Source organism: Corapipo altera, unplaced genomic scaffold (genome assembly GCF_003945725.1).
Source record: "Corapipo altera isolate COAL_440 unplaced genomic scaffold, ASM394572v1 1, whole genome shotgun sequence".
Classification (NCBI taxonomy): Eukaryota; Metazoa; Chordata; class Aves; order Passeriformes; family Pipridae; genus Corapipo; species Corapipo altera.
In genome coordinates, this window is record NW_020884873.1 from 11534551 (window position 1) to 11561253 (window position 26703).

At 38.1% G+C, this 26703-nt stretch overlaps 1 protein-coding gene and 1 long non-coding RNA gene across 3 annotated transcripts; one reads left to right on the top strand and one right to left on the bottom strand.

Moving 5' to 3' along the window:
* Positions 1–294: 294 nt before the first annotated feature.
* Positions 295–17369, top strand: DRAM1 (DNA damage regulated autophagy modulator 1). Its single transcript, XM_027665133.1, has 7 exons — positions 295–583; positions 6516–6583; positions 7742–7884; positions 11549–11726; positions 12727–12785; positions 13707–13799; positions 15534–17369. The coding sequence occupies exons 1-7, from the start codon at positions 453–455 to the stop codon at positions 15579–15581; spliced, it is 720 nt and encodes a 239-aa protein (XP_027520934.1). The 5' UTR covers positions 295–452; the 3' UTR covers positions 15582–17369.
* Positions 4972–8776, bottom strand: LOC113957545. Of its 2 annotated transcripts, XR_003531206.1 has the most exons (4): positions 8732–8776; positions 8337–8383; positions 6650–6818; positions 4972–5746 (listed from the first exon to the last, which is right to left on the bottom strand). It is a non-coding gene; the product is annotated as an uncharacterized LOC113957545 (long non-coding RNA). The 2 variants fall into 2 exon arrangements; XR_003531205.1 differs by lacking the exon at positions 8732–8776 and having other exon boundaries at positions 8337–8693.
* Positions 17370–26703: the final 9334 nt, after the last annotated feature.

The window sequence follows — 26703 nt, forward strand, 5'->3', positions numbered from 1 at the left end:
CCGCAGCATCGCACCGCCCGCTCCCTGCCCCGACAGGGCGTGAGAGGCCCCGAGAGGCGGCAGCCGCCGGAGCCGGGGCTGTGGGGAGGATTTCTGAGGTCAGAAACTCTCCGAAGCGCTGCTTCCAGGTGTGGGCAGGGCTGAAAGGCGAAGGGCCTCACTGCGGTCCCCGGCCCCCGCCGCCCTCGGGGCCGCCCGCGGGCGGGGCGGGAGCTGCCCCGGGGCACCGCTGAGGAGAACCGAAAGTGAAGGGAAGTCATCGGGCGGCGGGGGATCCCCGGGGCCGCTGGAGGCGGCAGCGCCCCTGCCTGGCGGGAAAAGACACGTGTGAGTGCTCGTGTGTGCGTCCCCCGGGTCCTCGGTCACGGTCCGTGACTTCGGGGCGCCGCCACGGAGCCCGTCCGGGCGCTGCCGCCCCGCCGCTCGTGCCCCGGGCAGGGCAGTCGCCGGCGATGCTGTGCTGCATGCCCGGCGTGGCTTTCGTCCCCGCTTTGCTCGTCAGCTGGTCCTCGGCCGCCTTCATCATCTCCTATGCGATCGCCGTGCTGGAGGGGCACGTCGAGCCCCTCGTCCCCTACATCAGGTGAGGCGGGAGCGCGGTGGGAGCGCCCGAGGAGCAGGGGGAGCTGTGTGTGTGTTTGTGTGTGTTTGTGTGTTTGTGTGTTTGTGTGTGTTTGTGTGTGTATGTGACACACAGGCGGCGGTTCCGAGGGGCTCCCAGTCGGGTGTGGGATCCCCAGAGGAGGAGAGGCAGTGTTGGCAGGGCCTCCCTGTGATGGGGGCGCACGCTCTGCCCTCCCGGCACCCATCATACCTCCAGCGCCCGGGCCTCTCCAAGAGCCACAGGACCCAAACGCTGGCAGACGCAGTGGAAAGGACCTGAAACAGTTTTCTGACGGAGCCAAAGTGTCCCGAAGGCCTGATCATAGCAAAACTTTACAATCAAGTGGTGGAAATGTAGCTTTGTTTCTATAACTCCAGAACTGGGCCAAAGTGCACCAGATGACTTGAAACCCTATGATGGTTTTTGCAGTACATGCATCCCCACGAACACGCATTTTTAAAATTTCAGCATAGGACCAATGAGTGTAAAAGACTTCCCAAGAGGTGGCTGGCATCTCTTTTCTAAAACCTTAGTCACTTAAGTGCAGTTCTGTATAAATCATTGCTTGTGATTTATGTTAACATTTAAATATAAACTATGAAATTGCTAGATTTTATCTCTTAATAGATTAAAGCTTAGCCAGATATCCAAGAGTGTTTCTGATATACAGAAGATCTAAACAAGATTTTAAAATACATCTTTCAAGATACATCTAGACCTAATTCCTTGAAAGACTTCATGGACATTCATAATTTCAGAAGACTGCTAACCTGATTGGCACATACAAGCAAATTTGATTGAAAATTAGGGTTTGTCATCATAGGCAAGTGCAAATGACACCACAGCCCACAAGAAAGCTGAGCTTCATTCAAATTTAGCCAAAGAAACTTGGACCACATGCTTATGTTAGCAAAAGTTTTTAAGATTATCTGCACAAATTTGGGCTCAGCTCTTGGAAAGCCTCGTTCTTGTACTTGAATAAATACCTTACGGCTCGTCCTTGATTACATACACAGTTTTACTGACACAAAAGCGCTTCTGATAAGTGTAATTTATCTATTATTAACCAAGGGAAAAAAACCCATTTGATATAACTGTTCATTCTCAGTATATGGTTTGTACTCAGAAGGATTTTGAGGTCCTGTAGTGAGAAATTTGGCAAAATTACGTTTCTTATGTTAAACCATGCCATAGAATAAAATATATGAGAAAACAGGATGTGGTTTTTTCTGTATAATTGCATTTTCAGTTAAGTTTTTGACAGTCCAAATATCTTAATTGTGTCATTCTTTTTTAAAGAGATGGACCAAACCTTTAAGTCACAGTTCTATAACTTTGATGACTGTGTTGCAGCTGCCATAGTTACATCAGTCTAACGGAATAGATCACAGAAAAAAAATCATTCTTATCCTTTAGTAGGGAATCACAATGTATGTCAGTATACCGTAAAAGAACCCAAACAAAGCAAAGACTTGAGAGGCTGCATCAGTGATAACCAGTCACATTTCAGGCCCTCTGCATTTACTAGTAAAGTTTTTTCAAAGTCTTTTTTATTTTACATCCATTTAACACCACATTTGGATTAAAGATATACATTGGCTATTCTTGAAGAATCTGTAATAATTCTAAAGGAACATGGTGTAAGCATAAGATCTTTGTAGAAGGTGTACTTGGGAGTAATATGATATTTCCTTTTAAGTACTCAGGCCAATAGTCATACCGTAGTGCATATTTTATTTTGCAGGTCATTGCTTTAGCCTAAGAATCTGAATCATGTGATTAAGAATGTGATTTAGTAAAGATTAGAATCATAAAAAAGAGGAAGAATGTTGCAACATATAAGTTGTGCAATATCTTAAAATGAGCTTTAAAAATTAAATAGAGCTCGTATGGGAAAATTCCAGTTACACAAAGGAGAAGAATATGGACAAACTTTAGTTCAGCATTTCTGTAATTCTTATATGCGTTCCTCAGGTACTCTGTGTATGCCTTGATGTAACTTATTAATTTTATTTGTTTACCATGTAACAGCTGTCACAGTGAGAGACCACACCTGAATTTGTCATTGAAACTGTGCTAATGTCTCATCAAGTAAAGTCAATACATTTCTGGGTAGATAAAATGAACATGATTTTGTGTTTTCTAGCAGCTGAGTCCAAAATTAGGTTATGGCCAAACTAGTTCTTTTGCTAATATACTCAAAATCCAAACTAATTTGGATGTGCTGAGGTGGCTGTTTCATGTTTTGAATTCTCAGTGAAAGCATAAAGGGAATTTTCCTAAAGGTATTTGCTATCAGGTGTACCTCTGGATCAATAAGAATCCCTGTAGGGAGAATAGAATTTTCCTATTTTAAAAATTTGGGACTTAAAGTTTGGAGAGAAATAGTTTATGATGGCTATGTAGTAATTAGATGACGATGAGTCTTTTGGCCCTAAAATATTTATTACTTGTCTCCTCCACCTTCTTGTCTTTCCACTCTTCAGAATATTGTTTGGTTTTAGAATTTTATTGCATGAGACGGTGACACAAGTAGAGTATTCCTCATCTTTTCAGTGGTGGCAGAGCTCACTTATGCACCACTCCAAATAAGTGAGCACATTTTTGTTTCAAATATGCCATTTGCTTTTTGTCTTTTTCATAATAAGAAAGGGACTGTCACCCATACTTTTTTTCTAATCTTTTTTTTTCCATAGCAACAGACCAGAAGCAAAATGAAAATGAACCTAAGTCTTCATTTAGCTTCAGGGATTTTTCAGTGGAAAATATGACATTAAAAAGACTGTGTCCTTAAAGGTCCAGTGCAGTACTTTGTAAATAGATTGTAGATGTAATATAGTATTCTTGGTATGAAATTTCTTGAAAACGTACGTCTACTGAGTTTAAAAATCAACAATAGCAAAATTCACCTATAAAGCTTTAGCTTGAAAAAAGTTTTAATTAAAAAATGGAGACCAGTGCAATTTTAGGTTATTTGGATTGCTCTTATGATGTGTTCCAAGAACTTCACATGGCTTTCTATGAATGTGCCAATTCCATTCTCTTCTCACCTAAAGTCCTTCAAAAGCTTTGAAGTGATTACAGTCCTGTACTTACCACAGAGCGGTTTCTGATTTGAAAAAGTCCTTGAAGATTGTCACAAGTGGCTGACTTTTTAAATGGAGTCCTTTGTCATATTAATGAAAACACTCCAGAAACACAAGGAAAAGATGTGAAGTTGAAGGTTAAAAAATGGGCTAAGTGAAACACGGATTAAAATGATTTTCAGATGTGTCAAACAAACAAACAAAAAAAGAGTTAGTTTACTGTTTTCATCCATTCCACTATCAAAGAGGGACAAGACTAGTGCAGAGTACAAGCTGAAACAAATCTTCAGAAAGCACTACCACAAGAACCAAACTAGTAAAAACAGATGCTTTAATTTTCTCTATTTTTTGCATCAGTTTTTCATAGAAAAGGATCCTTCCTTTATCCTAAACTTCCTCCTGTTGTTGGTAAATCATCTTAGCAACTGGTTACACAAATCCTTCTGTACATAGAAGAGGGTTGAGAGCAAATATTAATTTCTAAAGAAAATCAAGTCTTTTGAGATAGTCATACTCTTCTGTCTTGAACTTAACGAAATTGTCAAAATCTTTAAGAATGATTGCTTAAATAGAGATTGCTTTCTCTTTTGGATGTTGAGAGCACAAGCATTCATGCTGAGCAGCTGTCATTTTGGCTGCACTCAGCGGTAGGTTCAGAAGCTTAGCACTGAAACCTAATCCAGCCTCACTGTTGGAAAGAAGAATATTCATCTTCTTGAATCACATAAAACCCCCACATCTTGCTGGTACCTACTTGTCCCATCATACACAGAATCACAGAATCAGTTAGGTTGGAAAAGACTTCTGAGATCATCAAGTCCAAGCTAGGACCAAACACCACCATATCAATTAGACCATGGCATGAGGTGCCACACCCAGGCTTTCCTTAAACACCTCCCAGGATGGTGGGACTCCACCACCTCCGTGGGCAGTCCATTCCAGTGTCTGTCACCTTTTCCTCCTAATATGCAACCTAAGCCTCCCCTGGTGCAGCTTAAGATTATATCTTCTTGTCCTGTGGCTGGTTGCTTGGGAGAAGAGCCTGATCCCCACCTGGCTACAACCTCCTTTCAGGTAGTTGTAGAGAGTGATAAGGTGTCCCCCGAGCCTCCTTTTCTCCAGGCTAAACAACACCAGCTCCCTCAGCTGCTCCTCATAGCACTTGTGCTCCAGACCCTTCACTTTGCTGCCCTTCTCTGGACACACTCCAGCACTTCAATGTCTTTCTTGTAGTGAGGGGCCCAGAACTGGACACAGCACTCGAGGTGTGGCCTCACCAGTGCTGAGTACAGGGGGGGAATCGCTTTCCCTTGTCCTGCTAGTCTGTATCAGAAATAGAGATATTTCTGATATGGACCTGGAGGCCATTGGCTTTCTTGGCCACCTGGGCACACTGCTGGCTCATTTTCAGCTGCTGTTCACCAACACCCTCAGATCCTTTTCTGCTCAGCGGTTTTCCAGTTGCTCTTCCCCCAGCCTGTAGCACTGCATGAGTTTGTTGTGGCCACAGTGCAGGACCCAGTGCTTGGTCTAATTGAACCTCATACAATTGGCCTCAGTCCATCAATACAACCTGTCCAGATCCCTTTGCAGAGCCTTCCTACCCTCCAGCAGGTTGACACTCCCACCCTCTGAGAACAGTTAAGTCTCAGAATCTTTGCTCAGTTTCCAATAAACTTTGACATTAACTGAATCCCTTACGTTTACATTTCTGACAGTAGAGTTCATTGGGTGGCTCTGTTTACACACATGCAATTGTGCCTCCTGGTACTGCCCAGTAACTGAAAACTCAGCTCACACCCAAATTATGTAAAGATTTAAGAACTAGATGTTTTCCATTGGCTTGACCGACAGAGCCTGATAAAATAGATATCAACTGATTTTATGCTGGACAAGAAAAAACAGACATTGAACAAGAAAAATAGTGTAAAGAGGTGACAGCATCACAGTATTGTTCCTTCAACAGAGCACTCACCCTCTATAGAAGAGTCTTGCTTGAGGGAACTTGAGCCCACGTACTCCCAGGCATATGTTCATCTTGTGAAGACAGGACATTCTTTGGGGTGGGTGTTTGCACATATGTAGGGAAAAGAGAGAAAAGGATTCTGTGATCAAGGTGTTCCATTTTCTACACAACAAATATTTTGTATATGTGGTGTTTTTCATATATATATCTATGCACATATGTATGTATATAAATTCTGTAGATATTCTTGCACTCATGCTCCCTCTTTCTATCCCAGTGAATTTCTAATTATCCACTATAAGGCTGAATTGCTTCAGCAGAAGAGACTTACAACACCTTGGGTGTAGACTACTCTTAAGTTGCATCTACATTAGCAAATTAAACCCCTCCTAGGAACCTTCCTGGGCATTGGAACACAATTACTCTCACGGGGTAAGATCCTTTTAAGACAATCAGGCAATTAAGCCAAATTGTCTCACATCTTAAGATGTGAGATGCCATTAGATATGTTTTACTCTATCACAGTGTTAATTCAGTGGATAAAAGAAACACCATTTCTAGAATGTCATTTATGTAATCATGTCATTCATGAACAAAGTATTGCTCTGTCACATCTCTGCACGTTGAATACAGAAAAGGAAGAAATACAGTTCAAATAGTAGGCTCTCAAAATACACTTTATGAAAAGAAAGATTCACTACTGCAAATGGAGGCTACATGTTCAGCAGAAATGTTTAAATGCCTTATCCCCAAAACAGAGTTCACACAAGTTACATTTTTCTTGGGATTTCATGTGTACATCTCATTTATGTTTCACAGATCTCAATTAACTGTTAATTTCTTTCTCTTCCTGCTTTAGTGACACTGGAACAAAACCTCCAGAAAGCGGTGTCTTTGGTTTTATGATTAATATTTCAGCTCTTTTAGGTATGTATAAAGTACTTGGTTTGACCAGAATGAAGAAATGAGAATTAGCAAAAGCTGTCTGCTTACATTGCAGTCCATTCAGTATTCTGCAGAAAAACTACTCCACAGTCAAATGATAGTATCAGATAGATGTAAGTAATAGCCAGAGGGCCAGGTCCTTAGGATCAGTTAGTGCAGGCTTAGAGGCACTTATGTCTCTTAAGAGCACCTCATCAGTGCAAAGTAGTCAACATGGCTTGAAATAAAAGAGGAAGAAAGATGGTATAATTACTGTGCAAAAACGCTGTCTCTGATATGGGGACACTTTAGTTTCTAATATGCTGCAGCAAAGGGAAGAACCGTGTTGAAGCAACACCTGGTTTTCTCTGCAACATGCCTACTTCTCTTCAAAATCACTGATGGGAATCAGGAAGTTTGGCATTTTCTATTCACTGCTAGGGAATGGAGGATCGATAGCTTTGTAGTCTAGCATGGCCTTAAAGCAAAGTAAAAATCACATATTTTACCTTCTGTAAGAGCCTCATTCAATCACACTATCTTGGCATCTTTCTTGTAACCTCACAGTGCCTGGGCAAAGCTACCTGATGTATTTTTCCAACTGTAGATAGACTAAAACTATGTTCTGTGTTATATGGAAGGATTTTCGTATCCAGTACAGGTGTTTGTCAGGAGTGAACTGCATATTGGGGTCACATATGTTGGACTGCAAAAACTAATTGATTCTACAGACCATCCATTATAAAGAGATGTAGTTCTTGTAAAAGACTGTATCAGAGCAGAATAAAACCTCCCACTTCCAGCTTACAGTTCATCTCCTTGTGACATCTGTTCCTAATGCGGAATGGCAATGCCTCTGCCCAAAACACTCAGGAGAATGGGATTTAAATTGGTGTTTTTCTTGAAGTGATGTACAGTTATTTCTAGATAGCAATAATATGTGATGTTAAGACTAAGATAATGTTAAAGGTTTATCTGAAATTAATATATCTGAAATTCACTACCTTTTTTCTTCATCCCAGTAGATTTAAAGGCAATATTAGTTACTGTATTATGTTATATTTTCATTCTGCATGCTCATTTGTTACAGGAAAAGGTGTTAAAATGTAAGCAATACATGATCAGTGACCAAAATATGTATTTTTGGTTGTTCTTTTTCAGGTGTAATTACAATGTACATCAGGTATTTATTAATAGAGAAGCAAAATGAGTCATCACGCTTTGTTAGGTCTTCGTGCAACATGTTTTCATTATGTATTGGATTGATGGGCTGTATTGGAATGGGCATAGTTGCAACTTTTCAGGTATGACCGTAAATTTCGTATCATAAATGAAACTAAAGTTGTTTTACCAGTTAAAATTTCAAATAGGTAAGAGTAATTAACACTATTCCAAGGTGGATAATTGGAAAATGAAGTAGGAATGCCTTTCTTGCTCTTGCCTTTATTCAGTAGCTTTAAAGAGACAGATTTGTTTTCTCCCTATATACTAGATTTTTTGCTTGTGCAGTTATGTCAATAAGGGGTTTCCTGTGTGCTTGTCTTGTAAAAGGTCTGTACTGTAAAACAACTTAATATGGATGCTTTTGCTGTAAATTTTTTACTATGAGAATTGGACTGTGAAAAGCTTTGCTATTCAAAGTTTAGTTTGCTTCCAGTTAGGGAGGGCAAAGTAAGTCAGACTAACAAATGCACCTGCATTTTTGCCTGAATGATGACACGCTAGCAGAACTTTCTACAGAATAAACTAGACTTACCTGACAGGTGAGAACATTGAGCACAATATCAGCCTGTTGTTTTGAGTCTGTGGGAGATGGCATAACAACATATTAAGTCTTTATTTATAGAGACATGTAGAGTTACTGCTTACTTTGCCAGAAAGAATTTGATATCTCATTAAAAATCAAAATCCATTCCTCAGTGTCTGAAAGAAAATTCAATAAAGACAAAAAATACTGAAACAGATTATTAATTTCACCTTTTCTAGTGAGGAAGTGTGTAATAGGGTAGATTCTGACACAAAGAAGTATTAGGACAATTGCACTGAAAGCTTCAGCTTAGAATCAAGTAAAATCTAATTGACAGGTAGTTTGAGACACTGCCTTTAAATCTGTGGAAACAGCTATATTATTTCTTTTAAAGGATGGCCTACCTTGGAAGAGTTTGGTAAACACTGGTGTGCTCATACAGTGACCTGACAAGATACAGAGGAATTTAAAATAAAGATTGTCAGGGCTTCAGCAGCCAGTACAGTCTTACATGTAGTGGACATGGTATTTTCAGACAAAAATGCTACCTTAGACTGATACCTTACCCTTTTTAGTTTTATATCCTGGTAGTATGTGTGGATTGCAAACACCACAGGCACAGCAGTCTATTCTAAGCACACTGTTTTACTTTTAAAAATCTGTACTGTTATTGATAAGATTTATATGTGGCACAAAAAAAAGTTAGATGATGGGGAACAGCGTTGCTTGACTGAAATAGAAAACAGACTCAGCTTCAATAAGAAAAAGACAAATTCAAGAATGCAAAATAATTGTGACAGTCAGGGAAGCAGAAACTTTGATGCTAATGTTCCCAAGGGGGTCCCTTGGCAGTTATAACATTCGTTCTTATCTCATCTCTGTTTTCTCTCACTGCCAGTTTTAAACTCCTTCCTTACCTAATTTCTATTTTTTCTGCTTTGACCTTGCTTTCCATGCTAAGTGCAGTTTGTAGAAAGGGCTCAGAACACAGTAAGGATCTAATCTTGCTAAGCATCTCCCTAGCTGATTTTTGAGGATGCTTACTTGCCCAGGAAGCTGCAAATGGTGGCTTGCAAGTCTTTAATCTTTAAGCTGTGTAGTGTACATCCAGTGAACAGAACAGTGCTATCCCCATTTACCCATTTAGTAGAATAACTGAGACATGAAGAGGATGTGAGATTTGCTCAAGGTGATTGTTTCAGGTCAGGAGATCAAAGCGAAGCTGGAATTAGAAGTTATTTCTTTAGTATTCAGTCTTGTCCCTCTAATCAGTGTGTCATGCAGGAAATTTATGTTCATGTGCACTACCTGTTAGTTTCTTAATGCTCATTTTTCCCCAGCAGGTGAGTTCACACCATACCTGAGTACTGTAGTAGAGTTGATTGACACTACTGGGCATCAGTTCATTTTCTCTTTCTCCAGAGCAAATACCTAGTCTGCTAAAAAGGCTTCAGTGTGAAATTATACTTGAAATATTTAAGGTTAGCTTTTATTTACTCAATGTAGTGCCACTTGTGGTGAGTCTTTTAAGTGACATAATTAATTGTAAGGAAATTTTTTTCACCCTTTTTGCTTCAAGGTAAGACAGGGTAGGTAGCATGGAGGTTTAATGGTACTGGTGTCTGAACACTTAGTAAAAGTGAAGAACAGGATGGGACAAAACACTAAGAATGTGTCCCTTAAAAGCAAATGATTTTCTGAGAAAATAAGTAATGGTTGTGAATGTTTGTTCTCTGTTTTAAATAACACAATGCTTGAAACACAGAAATGAAAGACAGTGGAGGGTTAGCTTTAAGAAGATAATTGGATGTGGAAGGCAAAACCCTGTAGTCCTTAATGAACAAGGCAAAGTGAAATCCCAGGTCGTAGCAGCTCTGGTTTTGCTTGTTAGACATTACACATGATTAAAGAGTGATCTTCCTGCCTTTGCCTGGAAAGCTTTGGAGGCTTGCTGTAGCACATGTAGCAACAGGTCTCAGCTTCTGTAGGGATTGGGCATGATGGTCTTTTTAAAGGAAACTGTGACAGTTTGATAGGAGCAATCACGACAGCCATGTTAGCAAAGCTCTCTATATTGTGTATAGGGCTAAATGCAATGCTTGTTTAATGCTTTCCGTACCAAATCCTGCCATTCCTGTATATATGGGAGGCAAAAATTGGGACAGAGGAGAAGAAAATGCAAGTATAGATGAGCTGCCACTTAAATATCTATGTGAGGAACATGCTTTAAATTCTGGTAGAACTTAATACAGAGAGATAGAAGGGAATGAGTATAAAGAAAAGCCAGGGGAAAAAGAATTTAAGAGACCATGTGGACATAACCACCATTACAAGACAAAGAAAACAGTGGCCTCCAGGCAGGAGAGATATTCAGATATGTAAGGAAAGGGTATAGATATGTTTTCATGAATCAAGAAAACAGATCTGTAGTAGGTCAGTTCATAGGTTCATAGCACCTGTTTGGTTACGCTCTGGTGACAGAAAGGAGCTTTAAACATAACTTACCTGACTGATATTGGATTCCAATGTGCCATATCTTTGGTTTTGTAAAAGTTTTTGAAACATTTAGAATACAGTAATTTCTCTGGAATCTTAATCTCTTTTGCTACTGGATATTCTACTTGTTCTATGGAGAGAATTTTCCATAGGCAGGGTATTGCAAAAATATAGGCCACATATAGTGGTATTTTTTATATATATAACTAATTTTCTCCTGACTTATTTCTTGGAGCCTTGTGATTGGCCACTGGAGGGTGGGGGATGGAGCTAGAGGAGTCACTATTTAGAACAGCTCCCTTGAAATTTTACCATTAGAGTCTGGCCACACAAATGCAGATTAGAATTTCAATATGGGGTTAAAATCTGTCAAGGTATGGGGAAGGAGAAAGTATAAGAACCTTTCAAGAAAAGCACAGGCCTGTTCCTGTTTGTGAAAACATTAATTGGTATTAGAGCAACTGTTGAACAGAACTAAAACTGATCTAAACTTTTACATGAACATGGGAAAGGACTGACCCAGTGACTTTGGACACAGTTTACTTCTCTGAGCTACTCTTTTCCTGTTTTCTTTCGTCTTCCCTGTGTAGACTGTTTGGAAAAGGGACTGTTTCCCATTCCTTGTGCGTGCCCAACACAATGTGGCTGCTGTAACCTCACGCCTCATTGATTCCTACCACTACTCAGATAGTAGCAGCTAACCATTATGCCGATTCTTTTTCCAGGAGCTGGCTGTTCCCAGTGTCCATGACATAGGAGCTTTGGTGGCATTTGGCTCGGGTGTTGTATACATTACACTTCAGTCTATAATCTCTTACAAGTCCTGTCCACGATGGAACTCTTACTTTGTGTGTCACATAAGGATGGCTATATCTGCAATATCATGCATTGCTTTCATTCCCAGTATCCTTTATGGTGTATCCCACGGTTTTCCCTTTATGCATTCATGACTTTCCTTTTAAGTTAAAACACTGTTGATAAAGGATGAAAATGAAGTTACACTCTTTACTTAGGGTTCTTTAATGCATATAATATAGCATGTTGAGACACCATTAATAGCATAAAGATGAGGTTTGGTGTCTTCTAAAAAGCTTTATCTCTTATTTCAGTGGTATATTTCAAACCAATGCCCCAGTGTTCTTCACAGGATCATACACTAATAAAGCTAGACCAACTTTCCAACCTCCTTCATTTGAAGGAGAGAAGGGAGAAAGGCCTGCAAAAGGTAAGCACTGCTTCTACAATGAACCAAACACACAGATGTATAAAATACAGGTGGCAAGATTTCCTTCAAGCCTAAGCAGGTGATTTTGATCATGTTGGTTGCTGCTAGTCTTCATTAGTTGCCTCCCCTAAAGAGACACTCAACACACTTACTGGCTTTTCCCATGACATGCTGAAATTTAGAGCCGTCCCATTAATTTCATTGGCTTTGGGTGATCTACCAGTGTTGAAAACTGGTCACAGCAGATCCATCACACCAGTCAGCCAGATATAGCCTGGTTTTGGTTTCAGCAGGTGGGAAAGTGTGTTTAAAGATGCCCCCAGTTCCTGAGAGGAAGCTGTACAAATATATGAAGCACCTATTGTGGACCAGTGGAAACCAACATAGTTCCCCTTCCAACACTGAAGGACTATGCTCCCACAGTTCTTTATCACAAATATGATCTAGGTTTTGGAGTCTCTCCTTATCGTCTATATTTTGAAAGAACCAACAGAAATGTGTATTGATTGCTGCTACCAGTTTCATTTACTTGTTTTCTTAATATCTTGATTTGATATTCTGGTTGTTCATGTTCTGCTGTTTTATGGAAGGGGAAGATGGGGTGTTTTTTTTGTAAGCAAACATTTTCACTATTACTCACTAAAATTTTATGGTTTTCCTTTACACTGTTTTTCCCAGTGATTGTGTTCGCTTCTCAGGTTTCCATGACAAAAATTGATTGGACTCCAGGTGAAAAGGTAAAATCTTAGTAGGTAGCCAACTCACCCTCTATCATATTTTGGGAATGCTGTTATATTTATCTGAAAGTGTCTAGCACTAGAAACATTTTAGAGACTTTAAATAGTGCATTATCATGAACAGATTTGTGCAATGCTGGTTACTTTTCATTAGAAAAGTGTATGTGGCTTGGGTAAGGAAACTTGCAATGGATGGTTCAGTCTTTAGAGAGTTAGATTTTCATTTTAACCAAGCATTTGAAACTTTCCCACTGTACAAAAAAAAAAAAAAAAAAGATATTCTGGAAATTAGTTGTTCTACTTCCTCAATTTCTTGAAAATGAACTTTACACATGAAACAAAAATGGACCAATTTGATTCTGAAGTTTCTGAGGTTTTTTACAACATTGGTTTTCTCAGCTTTTTTACCATTCTTTATTAAATAGTCTTTATTATTGCCATAAATATTTGGGGTCTGACCTGAAGCACACTTAAGTCAATATTAGGTCTTTTAGTTGATTTCAGTGTTCTCAGAATGATAACTATGAAAAATAATTTTTATTTTTGGACAAATTTTGCCACAATGAAGTATTAAAAAACAGGTAAAATAATGCAGAGAGTGTATCCTGCTTGAAAAGCTTGATAAAAGCAAACTTGGCAGATGTACTTCAACCAAACAGTGGCAAGGCAGCTGTGAGATAAGTCTTAGTTAGACAATCTTAGTAATACCTTGAGGTTTGGTTTGGTTGGTTTTTTTTTTACTTGAGATGCACTTACCATTCTGTAAAAACAAAATCTGAATTGACTTTTGTACAACAGGACATTGAAATGATGAGTCATAAATCTTATATTGAATTTACAGAAGGAAATGTCTATAGCATTCCATATGTATTCTGTTTAGCTGTTTTATTTGAAAATTTGTTTTATGTCTCATTCCATCAGGATTACACTTACCATTTTATGAGTGCAATCTGTGAATGGACGGTGGCCTTTGGTTTTATCTTCTTCTTTTTAACATTCATTAGAGATTTTCAGGTTGGTATCTACATATTTTAGCATTATTTAGTGACTAAGTGCTATGAATTGTATAACAAATGCAATTGAAAATTACCATTCTTTATGTCAGACAGATACACCAAAGCTATACAAAACCAAATTTTACCAATGTCAAAAATGATTTCTGTATATGTAATGAGTATTTTTCCCCTCATTTTTAAAACATAAAATTCCCTTTAATAGTTAATTAGGTATCTGGTGTGGACAATTATTCAGTAAATTAATATATTCTATTTATTTACCAATCTTTTTGAGAAAGAGGCTCTCTGAAGTTGATGTAATAAAAAAATAAATGATGCAACTAAAACTGCATTTCTTTCTACCTGAGGGTTTTTATATAATAATCCAATGTATTTCGACAGTGGATGCTTCCTTTCTTTTTAGATATTACACATTTTGCTTGACATTCCCTCACAGTCCAAAAAAATATCAAATAATTTTTGGAAAATTTTTGACATAAAGACATTCTGGTTTGGGTAGCTGGATCTGGTGATGCGTCAAGCCTGAATTTAAGGAAGAGAAAATACTAGATTAGTTAAAAAAACCCACTTTTATATGACTTATTAAAGGCATGCCTTGAACTTACTTTCCCAAGCTTTGCCTCACCAGCTCTTGTTGCTTACTGAGAACTGCTGCTTTATACCACAGTCACAAAGATGAACTGACTCACTCGTAGTCACTGTAGGTCTCATACCCCATGTGTAGGTCTTTCATTTATAGCACTGCCTCACTCAAATCCCAGAAAGTTGAAAACTGGATCCAAGTAAGTATGTGCCTAAGTGTAAAATATGAGAACAAATTGGTGCTGTGATAAATTGCTGGAAAACATATCCAGAATTTATGGAGGTGGGAAGGGTGGAAAAATAATGAGAACCCTCTATGTTCTCTAGTGTAAAACCAAAGTTTGGCATCAGATCATGTAAAACTGTCATTAATTCACTTCCTTCTTCACTTACAGCATGGAAGTAGTTAATACCTCTATATAATATGTACATAGCTTTGTACAGAAATCAATTTGCAACCAAGGATTCAGAGTTGACATATATTTTACTAACCAACAGCAAACATTTCTATGTCTGTTTAGAGTTGACTTAGTACTGAGTAGACCATGGCTGTAGGGCTTTTCATTATTAAATAATAATAAAATCCCCCAGGTTCAGCAGAAAAAAGCACTTCATTTTTTTTTAAAAAAGTACTTGTTCAAAATTACACAATGCAAGATCTTAAAGGTATATAATTGCCTTCTAAAACTGACAGAATTATTGAAGTACCATTCAGAAATACATGCATCATTTAATGCCCCATTTTTGAGGAGGTATTTATTGCTAGTCCATCACTGATACCTGCATATATGTTGGCATCTCTTTTATCAAAGGTCAGACTCTTCCCTTGGAGATGGATATTAACAGGACAATGCTGTAGTCCTCAGAATACCTATCAACAAGTTTTAATTGATAATTTTACTTCTGATCATGGTGTTAAGCATTCAAGGTTTAACTATATGTAAATATTGTGAACATAATAAATAGGAGAAAATGATGGAATTAAGAAAAATCAGAAAAATCAAGAAAAATGATCCCCTTTTAAAAAAAATTTCCCATTGGGTGTATTTCACTTAAACACTTTTTTCTTTTGTTTTATCTCCTTGTACGTTAGATTGCAGAACTGTAAAATTAATTTATCTTAAGCTGATCTTGTTTTATTTTTTTTTAGAGATTTTCTTTGAGGATATCAACAGAAATACATGAAGACTCCTGGTAGTGAAAAGTAAAAATATTTTATATCTATGAATATTCTAGGTTTCTTTTTACTCATAGAAAATGTTGCAGAGGGACAGGGATTGATAAATTGTATTAAGAACCCATGCCATTAACTCTGCAACATCCATAACAGCATCCACTAAAAGACTTTAAAACCAGCAACGTTCCTGCTGCCTTTTTGTAATATTTTGTAATTTTTATACGGTTTGTTATATTAAAAATACTGTAATAGAAGCAATCCCTAGAAGCACTGCAAAGTCATTCAAGGACTTGATCTCCTCAGATCTTCCCTTTTGGATATATCCATACTTTATAATTTGCTGTAGTCTAATTAGTAACGTTAGTTTTAAACTGGAGAAAGTACATTTTGCAAACAGTTAGGAAAGTCTAAAGGCAATGGAAATCACTAAGGCTGAATTCCTATTCTGTCAAGTTGCAAGGGCTGTGGAAGATGTTGAGAGCAGAACTGGGCATCTTTGTTTCAAGACTAGAAATTTAAAGTTAGTAGGTGGTAACACTATGCTACATGTTTCTGATACTGGGCATTGTATACAAATACAAATGCTAGGAGAAGTTTAAACTATATTGCTTGAAAAGGTGTTTTCTGATCATCACTGCAATATGTAAAAATTTACCCCTTTTTCCCTTTTATGCACTGCTGGCCATAGGAAACTTAAAACTAAAGTGGGAATAGAAAGTAAATTTACATTTATGCATGCCATACTAAAGAGAAATCTTACTGCAATTTGGTTAATACAAAGCAGAAATTTCCAGCCTGTGTTTTAACCTACAATGATGGAACGAAGAAGGTCTCCAAAAAGTCTTTGGAAATGAATGGAAAACAAGTAGTTTTCAGGTGTTTGGTCCTATGTGTATGAGTATTATATATATAAAACTGAAGAAAAAAAAACCCTGGAGAGCATCTGTGGTGAAGGTATGGCATATTTGCTGCTATAGACTTACTTCTGTAATGAAAAACTGGGAAAGGACCTAATTGTGGAGTCAGATGTTACAGGTATCTGCAGGCAAAAAGTTCTTTTGTGGACTGATCTGCTACCTCCACTTAGTGCATTAGCCACTTGGCTGTCAGTTCAGTTCTCTGAAAATTACATTTGCCATGCTCTATCACAGTTTATGCAGAAATATTGATGATTTTCAGTTGCTAATTTTCCACGAAATAAAAGGAATGCGTGTTTTGGACGGTGATGTTTTAAGATTAGTCATCTGTTGATATTTCCTTTAATGTGTATTTTAAACTGTATTAAATTCAGCTGCTTCACAACATGAAGAGTCAATGTTTTCTTTATAAGTTCTTCCAAATAAAAAGAGTAAAAATGTTTTTCATTGGCAGATTTACTTTCCATAGTAATCAGGTTATCTTTCAGAGGTTTATAGCTACAATCAAATTCAAAATCAAAGCTAGTACTGACTAAATAAAGCACCTATGTATTGCTGATTAGGTATCCTGCAAGGGACACACATTCTTTCAAGAGAAGATCAGAAATACTCAAAAGAAAATGTATATCAACCATAAAAATTAACATCCTGTTATTTTGAAGACCATGTTAAGAAAAGACAATATTTCTTACTACACTGTGTATTGTTCTTCTATTGTTTTTTATTTCTAGATTTCATAAACTAAATTATAAGAAGCTTGAAGTTTTTATTGCAAATGATAACCAACCTTTACAGTGATTCCAGTATCCTAAAGGGGGGAAAAAATGTTCAGGCTGAATCAAGATAATCTTGTTTGCTGAAATCAATGTGTTAATTAAAGTACTGAAAAACTACTGAATGAAGTAGTGTAACTCTTGGGGATAGTCCTGTGCAGGGCCAGGAGCTGGACTCGATGATCCTTGTGTGTACCTTCCAACTTGGCATATTCTGGGATATGCCAGTTGAAATCCTTCACCTTTTTCTGAGCTTTATCGTGATACATTTTAATGAGAGCTATACTCATGACCAAAAGAATACATTGCCAACCATGTACCTTTTATTAAATTTGTTAGGCTAAAAACATCAGCATGCATCAACATGCAGATAGAGACAATGGATTATTTCCTTATTATTTGTGCAGTGAACAACTGTTGAAAACACTGTGATTATTCTCTGGCTCCAGGCAGATTTTCAGTCAAGAGCTTAATTACTTTTTCAGTTGAAATGGGAGTTGACAAGTTGCAAGCAATTGCAAAAAAATATTATTCTAGCAAGGTGCAGTATTTTAGCTGCGGCTGACTCTTGTTAGTTAATACGCTTTCATTTTTTATAAGCAAGTGATCTCTACAGGTTGGTGTGGATAATGTCACATAAATTTCTGTTGCTTTTTCTATATTTTCCCACTTCTTAGCAACAATAAATAGCTATTTTTTCTTGGAACCTATACTAGAAATATTTTCATCATCTGCTCTGCATGGTGTTTTCTATTTGTCAGCCCATCAGCAGTGATTGAGAAATTCCTTTTGCGTAAACTACAGTAAATCACATGACAGTTGCTGTTATTTTTAGTGGTTATGTTAAATCATTCTATCCCTTCCAAAAGCGCAAAGGCTCATTTTTCTAGGTTGTGCAGCTTGATCTGTGGATGAAATGCCACTGGTGTGGTCCCTGTCACAGTTCCAGATCATGTCATTTAAGGATGAAACTCAATCAACTCAAAATACTTAAAACCAACTTTGTCTTAAGACACTGTTACTGGCACTGCTTTTCCTTCCTATGTGCGCTAAGCCAGTGATCACAATACATTGCACCTTTGGCTTTTCTCATGAGGTCTTCTGAATTTTAATTTCTGATCTGCTCTGTTTGCACACTGCCTTGTGTGTGACAGCAACATATGTTTGACAGTAGTAAAATAATCTTGATGGCAGGGGATGTGCTCATATATACAGTATTGGCATGATGAAGCCTGACAGTGGTTAGAGTCCTGTATGCTGCTGAAATACACGTAAATAATAATACTTGGTGTATTTTATAAATCTTCCAAATCTTCGTTCGTGAAGCCCAGCCATGATGATGATTTTATAAATAACAGAAGGGCTTTAATGAGCTTTGGCTACATTTTTTAATTGGTATTGTTATGCAGAAAGAGCATTTCTCACATCTTAAGGAGAAAATAGGCAACTCCTACACATGGTATCTGTAGTTTTCCCTGTACACAATAGATGGCACTAGGAGACCACATGATCCGGGTTTATTCCCGCGTTCAGGCTGGCAAGTCCAATAGTTTTGTAGGTAGCTTTAATTGATTTTAATAGTCGTCTGGAGGCCCAGTTAAATGATTTTTTTATTATGCCTTTGTGGAAAACCAGTCAGATCTAAGTTTCCTTGCCATTCCTTCCTGCCTTCATCTAAGTAAATATGTTTTGCTACTGCAACATGTAGTTTCATAGCAACTTCAATTTCAATTTAATTTGTCTAAGTCAAAGGAGCCACTTGCTGCAGTTAGCACTGGTGCAAGCTACAATCCAGCTGTCATTATTAAGCCACTTCTCTTGGGAAGTTTTTCCTACCCTATTACAAAGAAGGAGCATTTTATTCAGTGCTTTAATAGAATTCTGTCTGTTTGCAATGGAGCATTTTCATGGGACAACACTATAAAAAGAACAAGATTTTAACATTTCAAAATTGCAGAAATTTCTGCACCCAGAAAGAGTGATGTGTCAGGTTGTAAAAAAAATTCAAAGGCAGCTGCTGTATCTATTTAAAAATGCATTTTTGTGTATGTATGATGCCTTTTTTCCCCACTTATTTCCTTGCCTAATGAAATATTTAATTAGCGTTTTTTGCATGTCCTCTGTGAAGTGTAGCAATAATCCAGGCCTGTGAACATTATTTCACCTGCAATGATACAAGCTCAGCATTCTCAGTCTTAAATAAACCACACTGAGCATGGATAATCCTCTACAAACTCCTATCAAATGTTGTATGGATAAAAAAAAAATATAGAAAGTGCTCTGACAAAGTAAGAAATTGTCATTATTACAGACATCTTTAACACAGTAGAACCTTCTTAGTCTACAAGTCCTCTCTCAACACACACTCATAATTTTATTCATTGTAAGTAGAAGGTACATTTCAAAGAAAGTTTCTCTGATGAATATCTAGACTTTCATCATAAGATCTGCAGGAACAATCTCTGTAGCCCTACTTTTATTAGAGCTATTAGCAGCTGATGGATCTCCATGCAAAGAGTTCTTTCCTGCCTTTCAAACTGCATCAAGTGACTGAAACACATTAGATAGTTTGCATGGAGTTTTTTCTTTTGGTTTGAATTATTCAAGAGCATTTTGCTATGGCAATGGCAAGAAGAGTGTTGGCAGCACAGACTAACATCAGCTTGGTAAGATGGTCACAGCAAATGTCACTAAAATTTGCAATGTCATGAACAGAAAGACAGGTTGGTATGAGAAGATCGTGTCTGCTATAAGGGTTTTGGTTTGTGTTGTTTTGCTTGGCAAAAGTGGAAACCGTGCAAAAAGTCAATAGCTTAAAGTTAATTTGAAAGGACTTGTGGAAGATTAGGGAAATTCTAACCAGGAAAAAGGAAATAATACTGTTAAAGAGATATAATATGTGCCTTTGCTTTTATCTTGAGCATAAAGGCTCTTTTAAAATCTTTGTTCATTTTAACTAGAATATGGAACTATTTATATTCTGTCTGTCCGTGGGTGACTGGGTGATACAATTCTTGAACAATACTACAATTCAAAGGATTTTTTGTTGTTGTCCAAATCAACCAACTTCCCCCCTAAACATCCAATGTGTAGATACCTCAAAAACACTGACTATGATCCTACCAAATGTTCTGAAACAAGGTCTTATGCAGCTAGGCTTTGTCACGTCCCATCATTTCTAGACTGGCTCTGTCTTTTTGAGTATTCTGTGCTAGATTTAATTCATATAGGTGACCTGGGAAAGACAAAGGCTGTTATTGTAAGGTTACCATAAACATTGTTTTATACAATTGCTAGTCTTTTTCCAAGGTTTGTTTTTGATAATACAATAATTTGTGGGCTTTTTTTTCCTCTAAAAAGTTATAAATATAATCTTGTACACATTTGAACCTTCAATAGGGTTACACGCAAAATCTCGTCTTTACTGCTTAAAAAGGATTTTGACCATAGGTCTTGCTCTTCAGGGACAAACGTAATGTTCAGAAATGCCTCTAATGAAATATCCCTGTTTTCTTACAGAGAGCTATTTAGTCTTTGAAAATCCAAATTCAATAGAAGATAAGAACCTTCACTTGAAGGAAAAGTGATCTTCTTCTTTAATTAACTGATATCAGATTCCAAGCCTTCTGCTGGCTTTAACTGTCAGTATTTTTTGCTCTGCTCAGCAAGCGCATATGTTGTTCACAGAGCCTGGGGATGTTTCCTGAATAGCTTCTGGTGTCAGCAGAATAACCTCAGGGATGAATCTGGAAAACAAGTTATCTCCCTGTAAGCAGTTTGAAGGAGACGTTAAGCTCAGCTTGTTCTGCTTCCGCTCCTTAAACCCAACTTGTTTTCTTACTGAGGAAACAGAAACAGAGTGTTCAAAGTGAAGTATTTAGACTTGAGGTCTCAGAATGGATACCACAGCTACAAAAGGATGTAGTTCTGATTAAGCCTCTAACAACATTTAATTTGAAATTCAGCGCAATTGTGTGCAAAGATCCTGGCACTGTGGCAAGATTTGAAGTAGCTGTAACAGTCTTAGAAGCAACTGAGGAGCCAGGAGCCAAGCTTCAGCAAGCACTTGTTTTCTCAGGAGTGTGGAAGCTTTCCATTGGCATGGCTTCCTATGGGTTTCAGGGGCACAGAGATGGCGCCATTTCTTATTTCTCCCTTTGTCCTCTGTCCTTCTGTGTTACCTAATACTCAATTCACACAAATTGTGTTGGCAAACAGTTCTCCTAGTATGTTAGTATTAGGATGTGGTTTCTGTGATTCTGTTCCAGAAATCATCTTTCTTCGTGACAGTCAACAAATTAGCCTTACTTTCCTCCATTTTGTGGTCTCAATTTGATGCCTGGGGAATTTAAACGTATGCAGGTAGTAAGTCATGGGTGCTCTCTGACCTGACTGCAGACCAAAATCAACTCTCAACTGAGATCTTGCATACAGCTGGCATGGCTAGTTAGCTTAAAAGTGTTTAAACCAAATATTTGGGGTAATTATAGTATTATAGAAGATTTTAAAGGGTGATTGCCAGTGCTGTCAAAGGGTGAAGCTGACATTTTTTCAGTACCCCTCCTTGCCAAAAAGCTTTAAAATTTGAACGCTATTATTGTATTAGTATAGGTTTTTAGTCTTGAACTGAATTTAAAACATGCTTACTGTTTAGGGTAGGCAATACAAAATCCTGATCGCTACTTTCCTGGAATTTCAACCAAAAGGAATGGTACAACATTATATAATCATATTTTTTAAAAATCAACTTGCAGTTTTACATGGCATCTTGTGTCTGTTCGTGGCAGCCAGAACTGAGCATTGCCATTGAAAACAGAGAGTCATGGCAGTATATTCACTCCAAAAATACCTTCTGGTTGCAAAAATATTTAACAATGTTAAGACTAAAGAGGAGTGAGAGGAAACTAAAGAAAAACAGGATTGGAAACTGTTCATTGCACAGTCAGATAAAAATTCACTGTGGAAAAATGCACAGACAAATAAAAAACAATTTCTGAAGTAAAAATGCAATCCTGCCGACCACTGAGTCTTCTTGAGTAGGGGTTGAAGGATGAAAGGGCATTGACTCTCAAACCACTCAGTTAAATTCAGTGAGCAAATAGCACTGGACATCAAGCGTTCAGCTCGAGACTGGGGACAGATAAGTCTCATGGATTTCTAGGAAGAACAGAGGCACTGCCTTCGTGCATACCTCTGGGTTTTGGAAAAACAGAAGTTTCAGAAACCAAAATCCTAGCAATACCATGGATGGGTTATTGAAAGCATCCCATAAATCGTACTAGCAGTTAAACAGCATGACAAAACAGGAATTAGTGATGTCTCAGTTTTCTTCAAGAGGAGCTGGAGATGGGTCATCATCTGCAATACTAGATTATGCAATCATGTTTCAGAACCAGCAGTTCCCATGAATTTGTGTTGTATTTGTGTCAGTTACTCTCAAGACATGCAGACTCAGAAACAGGTCTAAAGACTGGAAGCTGAGAAGACTGGATAAGAAAGAGGAGAGTCCCTGTACGAGAAAAGAGGGAAAGGAAAAGGCAGGACTACAGGACTACAGGAATTTGCCTCTAAACATGCTGCTTATCACTGGCCTCAGTGGAAATGAAGAAAAACAGAAAGACTCCTTTATTATCTTGCAAAGAATTAATTACATCAAATGACAACAAATTACATAACGGGGTCAGGAAGCACTTTTCCTCCATTTTCTGGATACTAAGGATTGATACCCTGATAGGTTTCTTAGGAGCAAAGTTATATTGTAACTGCAGTCACAAGACCTGGAGAAGAGGTTCCTCCTCACAGATTGCAGCAGGAGGATTTCCCCTTTCCATGGATTTTCAGACTTTAGGTTAAAAGGAGGTTGTGCTTACTTGTAAAGGTTCCCATGCAGCTTCTGGTGGGAACACACCAGCTTGTTTGGCAGTCCTATAGGGAACACAGGGGATTTTTTTGACAGCAAAATCACAGAATAGAAGAGGAACAGAGTCTTTAAAATGAAACAATGAGGAATGAGCTACACAGGAAAGATGCTTGCGGTGACCTGCTTTAGCCCCCAGTGTCAGGTAGGAGACTGAAACTGGTGTCTCTGTGGGTGCAAGGAGGGTTTGCTTGATTGGGATGGGTTCTCCACTCCCAGCAGCTAAGTGATGACTGAAATACATCTCAAGGAGTAATAGGAAAACAGAAAAAAAAACAGGAAAGAAAACCAGTGAAATTGGAAATACAACAGACGCAGAACTACAAACCTATGGTGAGTCTAATGGACCAGTACTGGTCTGGGGAGAAGTAAAGGGAAGAGAACTATGCTTATGCAACTGGACAAGCCACAAGGTAAATGATCTCCCACCAAATAATATGTAATGAAGTCTTAAAACATCTGTTGATGATCAGGAGGATAGAGGCTCCAGCAGAAAAGGGCAAAGATGGCTTTTCTTACCAGTGTTTATACTGGCCTGCACTGGGATCAATCATATGTGCAGTCATACTTCATCCAACGAAGCCTATGGAATTAGTTCTCATCTACTAAATACTCAGTGCAGGAGACAATTATGTTAGTCTACTGCTAAACCGCTGTTCAACATAAATTATTGCTAATCTGAGCTCACTCCTTAGCATATATTTGTTGCTGCTCTGATCATTTCTTTTTGGGTTGTTGCAAACAGTCAGTATTGGTTTTTTTAACAAAGGAACAGAGTATTCAGAAAGTATCAAACAACATCTTTATAATTATCATGAAATCTCCTATAGAGCGTTTCCTGTTAACTTTCATAGTGTTTTGAAGAAAATTCTTTTGAAGGCTTTTATAGGCTCTTTTCCAACATATCTGGGGAGTCTGTTTTTCAACATCTAGTTTTACTGTTTAACGTTTATTTATGGCCATTTCAGTGCCTTTAACTTCCTAGGATTGTAAAATGTTTTTTTAACCAACTTACTGATTTTAGATTTACACAAATTTGGACAAAGACCAGCTGATTCACTAGTAATTAATGTATAATCACAAAACTTGTTCTTAAAACAACTTCATTTGCAGCTTGTGTTCTTCTTTCTAATGCTGCACATGGAGAAGCACACAGAGCTGGCTTTGTTTTGGCTGTGTACAGCTACACCTTGTGCAGGGTACAAGGAGGAAGAAAGGCTGAAGTTCACAGTAGATATTGCGAACAGGACATGAATTCCAGTACAAGTTCCTTTCAGGAATCTAGTCATTTTTGTCACTTTTTCCCACACTATTTTTTTAACTTTGTTTTTAAACCTGCTTCTTTTTAAAGGATATGGATTGGTGTAATTGTTTTCCCCCATGCACTTAACTACCAGCCCTTATCAGGACTGCAGTGTAAGATCCTAGAACAAACTGGAATGATTTAGGCTTCTAGTATTTCCTGGCTGCTTATACAAATCAAAGTACCTTCTGACTTCTAATATCTGTATTTACAGTGATGGGAACAAATATTTTTGTAGTGAATTCTATTAAACTTGAAATACAAATCCAGTCACATTCTGAAGTGTCCATTCCCTTAAGATTGTGTCACGGTAGTTGCTGCTTTTGGTTCTACATATTGTTCATGGTAATTCTTATGCTGGTACAATGAAAACTAGTTCTCCTCTGCTATTCAACTCTGCACACAACACACTTTGTACACAGCTCATTATTTCTTTTCATCTACTTCAGAATAGGGACAGTGCTGTTTCAAATAGGGCAGAAATTACTAAGTCCATCATCCTACTGCCTAGGTACCCTTAAGACAGTGTGTGTCTCTGCAGACCATATTGCAGCTGACATCTGGCATCCCACACAGAAAGAGAGGATTCTTTGCCTAATGGTTGAAATGTTCTCAATCAGTAAATACTTAAGCATAGCTGGAAATTGGAAGAATATGAGGGGTCTCCTGTTAAGTAGGACATCTGCCTGTAGGATATTTCAAAAGAAGGCCCTAGGAAGGAAAATTATGAAGAGAGAAATTGTTTGTGTTAAGGCTGAAGTGTCCAAAAAACAAGTATTCTTATTAGTTTTGAATTAGCTCCTCTGATGTTACAGCAAACCTTATTAGCCTTCTTTTAGCAAAAAACTAAGGTTGTTGCTTAACTTTCTGGAACAAGCCACGAATTCCTGAATTCCATTGTTTTTCAGAGACTGTGGTTCGATTCCCAGAACCAAAATGAATCTGATTCTTGAGCTGGCATATACCATTAAAGCATTCCTAGATCAGGGTTCTGAAAAGAGAGGCTTTGGTTTCAAAACCTCTTTCACATTAATGGGTTCCTTATGAGTTATAATGGTGCAATTATGAGAGATGGAGGACCAGACTGAACAGTGGGCTACGCAGCACTCACCCTTTTTGGATTCATTGGAAGGAAGGAGTAGAGGCTGAGGGTAGTTAAATTTAGCCTAAGGAAGAAAACAAGACCTTCTAACCATGCTAGATGGCATCTGCCATGTTTAGAAGGCTGTTTGCAAAAGGACTCATTCAACAACATCAAAATCCTGTGGAATCTTTCCACTCTGCTTGAATTTAAATTACATTCTGTTCCTGTCATGCTTATCTGCTCAATGCCTTCGAGAGATATTTGCAGAAAAAAACTACTGCTTACTAATTTTTGGCTGACAGTAATTTATGAGGCAGGTAGTCAGTGGTTACCAATACCACTTTTATCTACAGACTCCTGAAGTACTCAGTGCACACATGTTGCTGGTGAGGCTGGTCTGTGTAATTTCTGTTTTCTGTTTGTCGTCACCTGTCAAGCAGTTGAATGCATTAACTAAAATTTGTCTTCAGTTCTACAAATATGTGTGTGCTTATCATTCACCCTATGCGTGTTTGAATGACTGGCCATGAGTTCTGTGCACTGCTGTGCAACAACACATAAAAATGAGCTTCTCCTGAAAAGAATGAACTACCTGTACTACACAATGACATAATAGTAAGGATATCACAGACATCGAGTTAGCTGGCACAATGTGCCCTGGGCCATTCACCTTGATGCACTGGGTTAATTAGCAGATTACAGCTGGCACTGCATCTACCATTATTTCCAATCTCTTATCCAGAAATGGTGCTTCATGTAAATCAAGACCAATAAATAAGTATTCACGTGAGAGAAAACCCAGAGGAAAAGCTAAAAAAGGTTTTGTGCTCATTTACACTCTGCCAAAAACTACAGGCTTCACTAAAGAGCTTGCTGATACCTTTGTGGCAACAGTGTTGAAATGCCCAGCTGAGTTGGCAGGTTAAGGCTTTAGCATTCATAAGGCTGCAGAAATCTTGGACAACTGTCTTTGTCAGTCCAGTCTGCATATGTGACTTCATATTTGACCTGGCTGTTGGAATAGCTTCTAAAAACATACCTTACTTCACTAGGTACCAATCAGAACTATTTTAATAAGTTCTGGACCGTGTATACAGATTCAATAATAAGGATTCCTGGATGGAAAGTTTTCAAAGGTGTCCTTTGTAA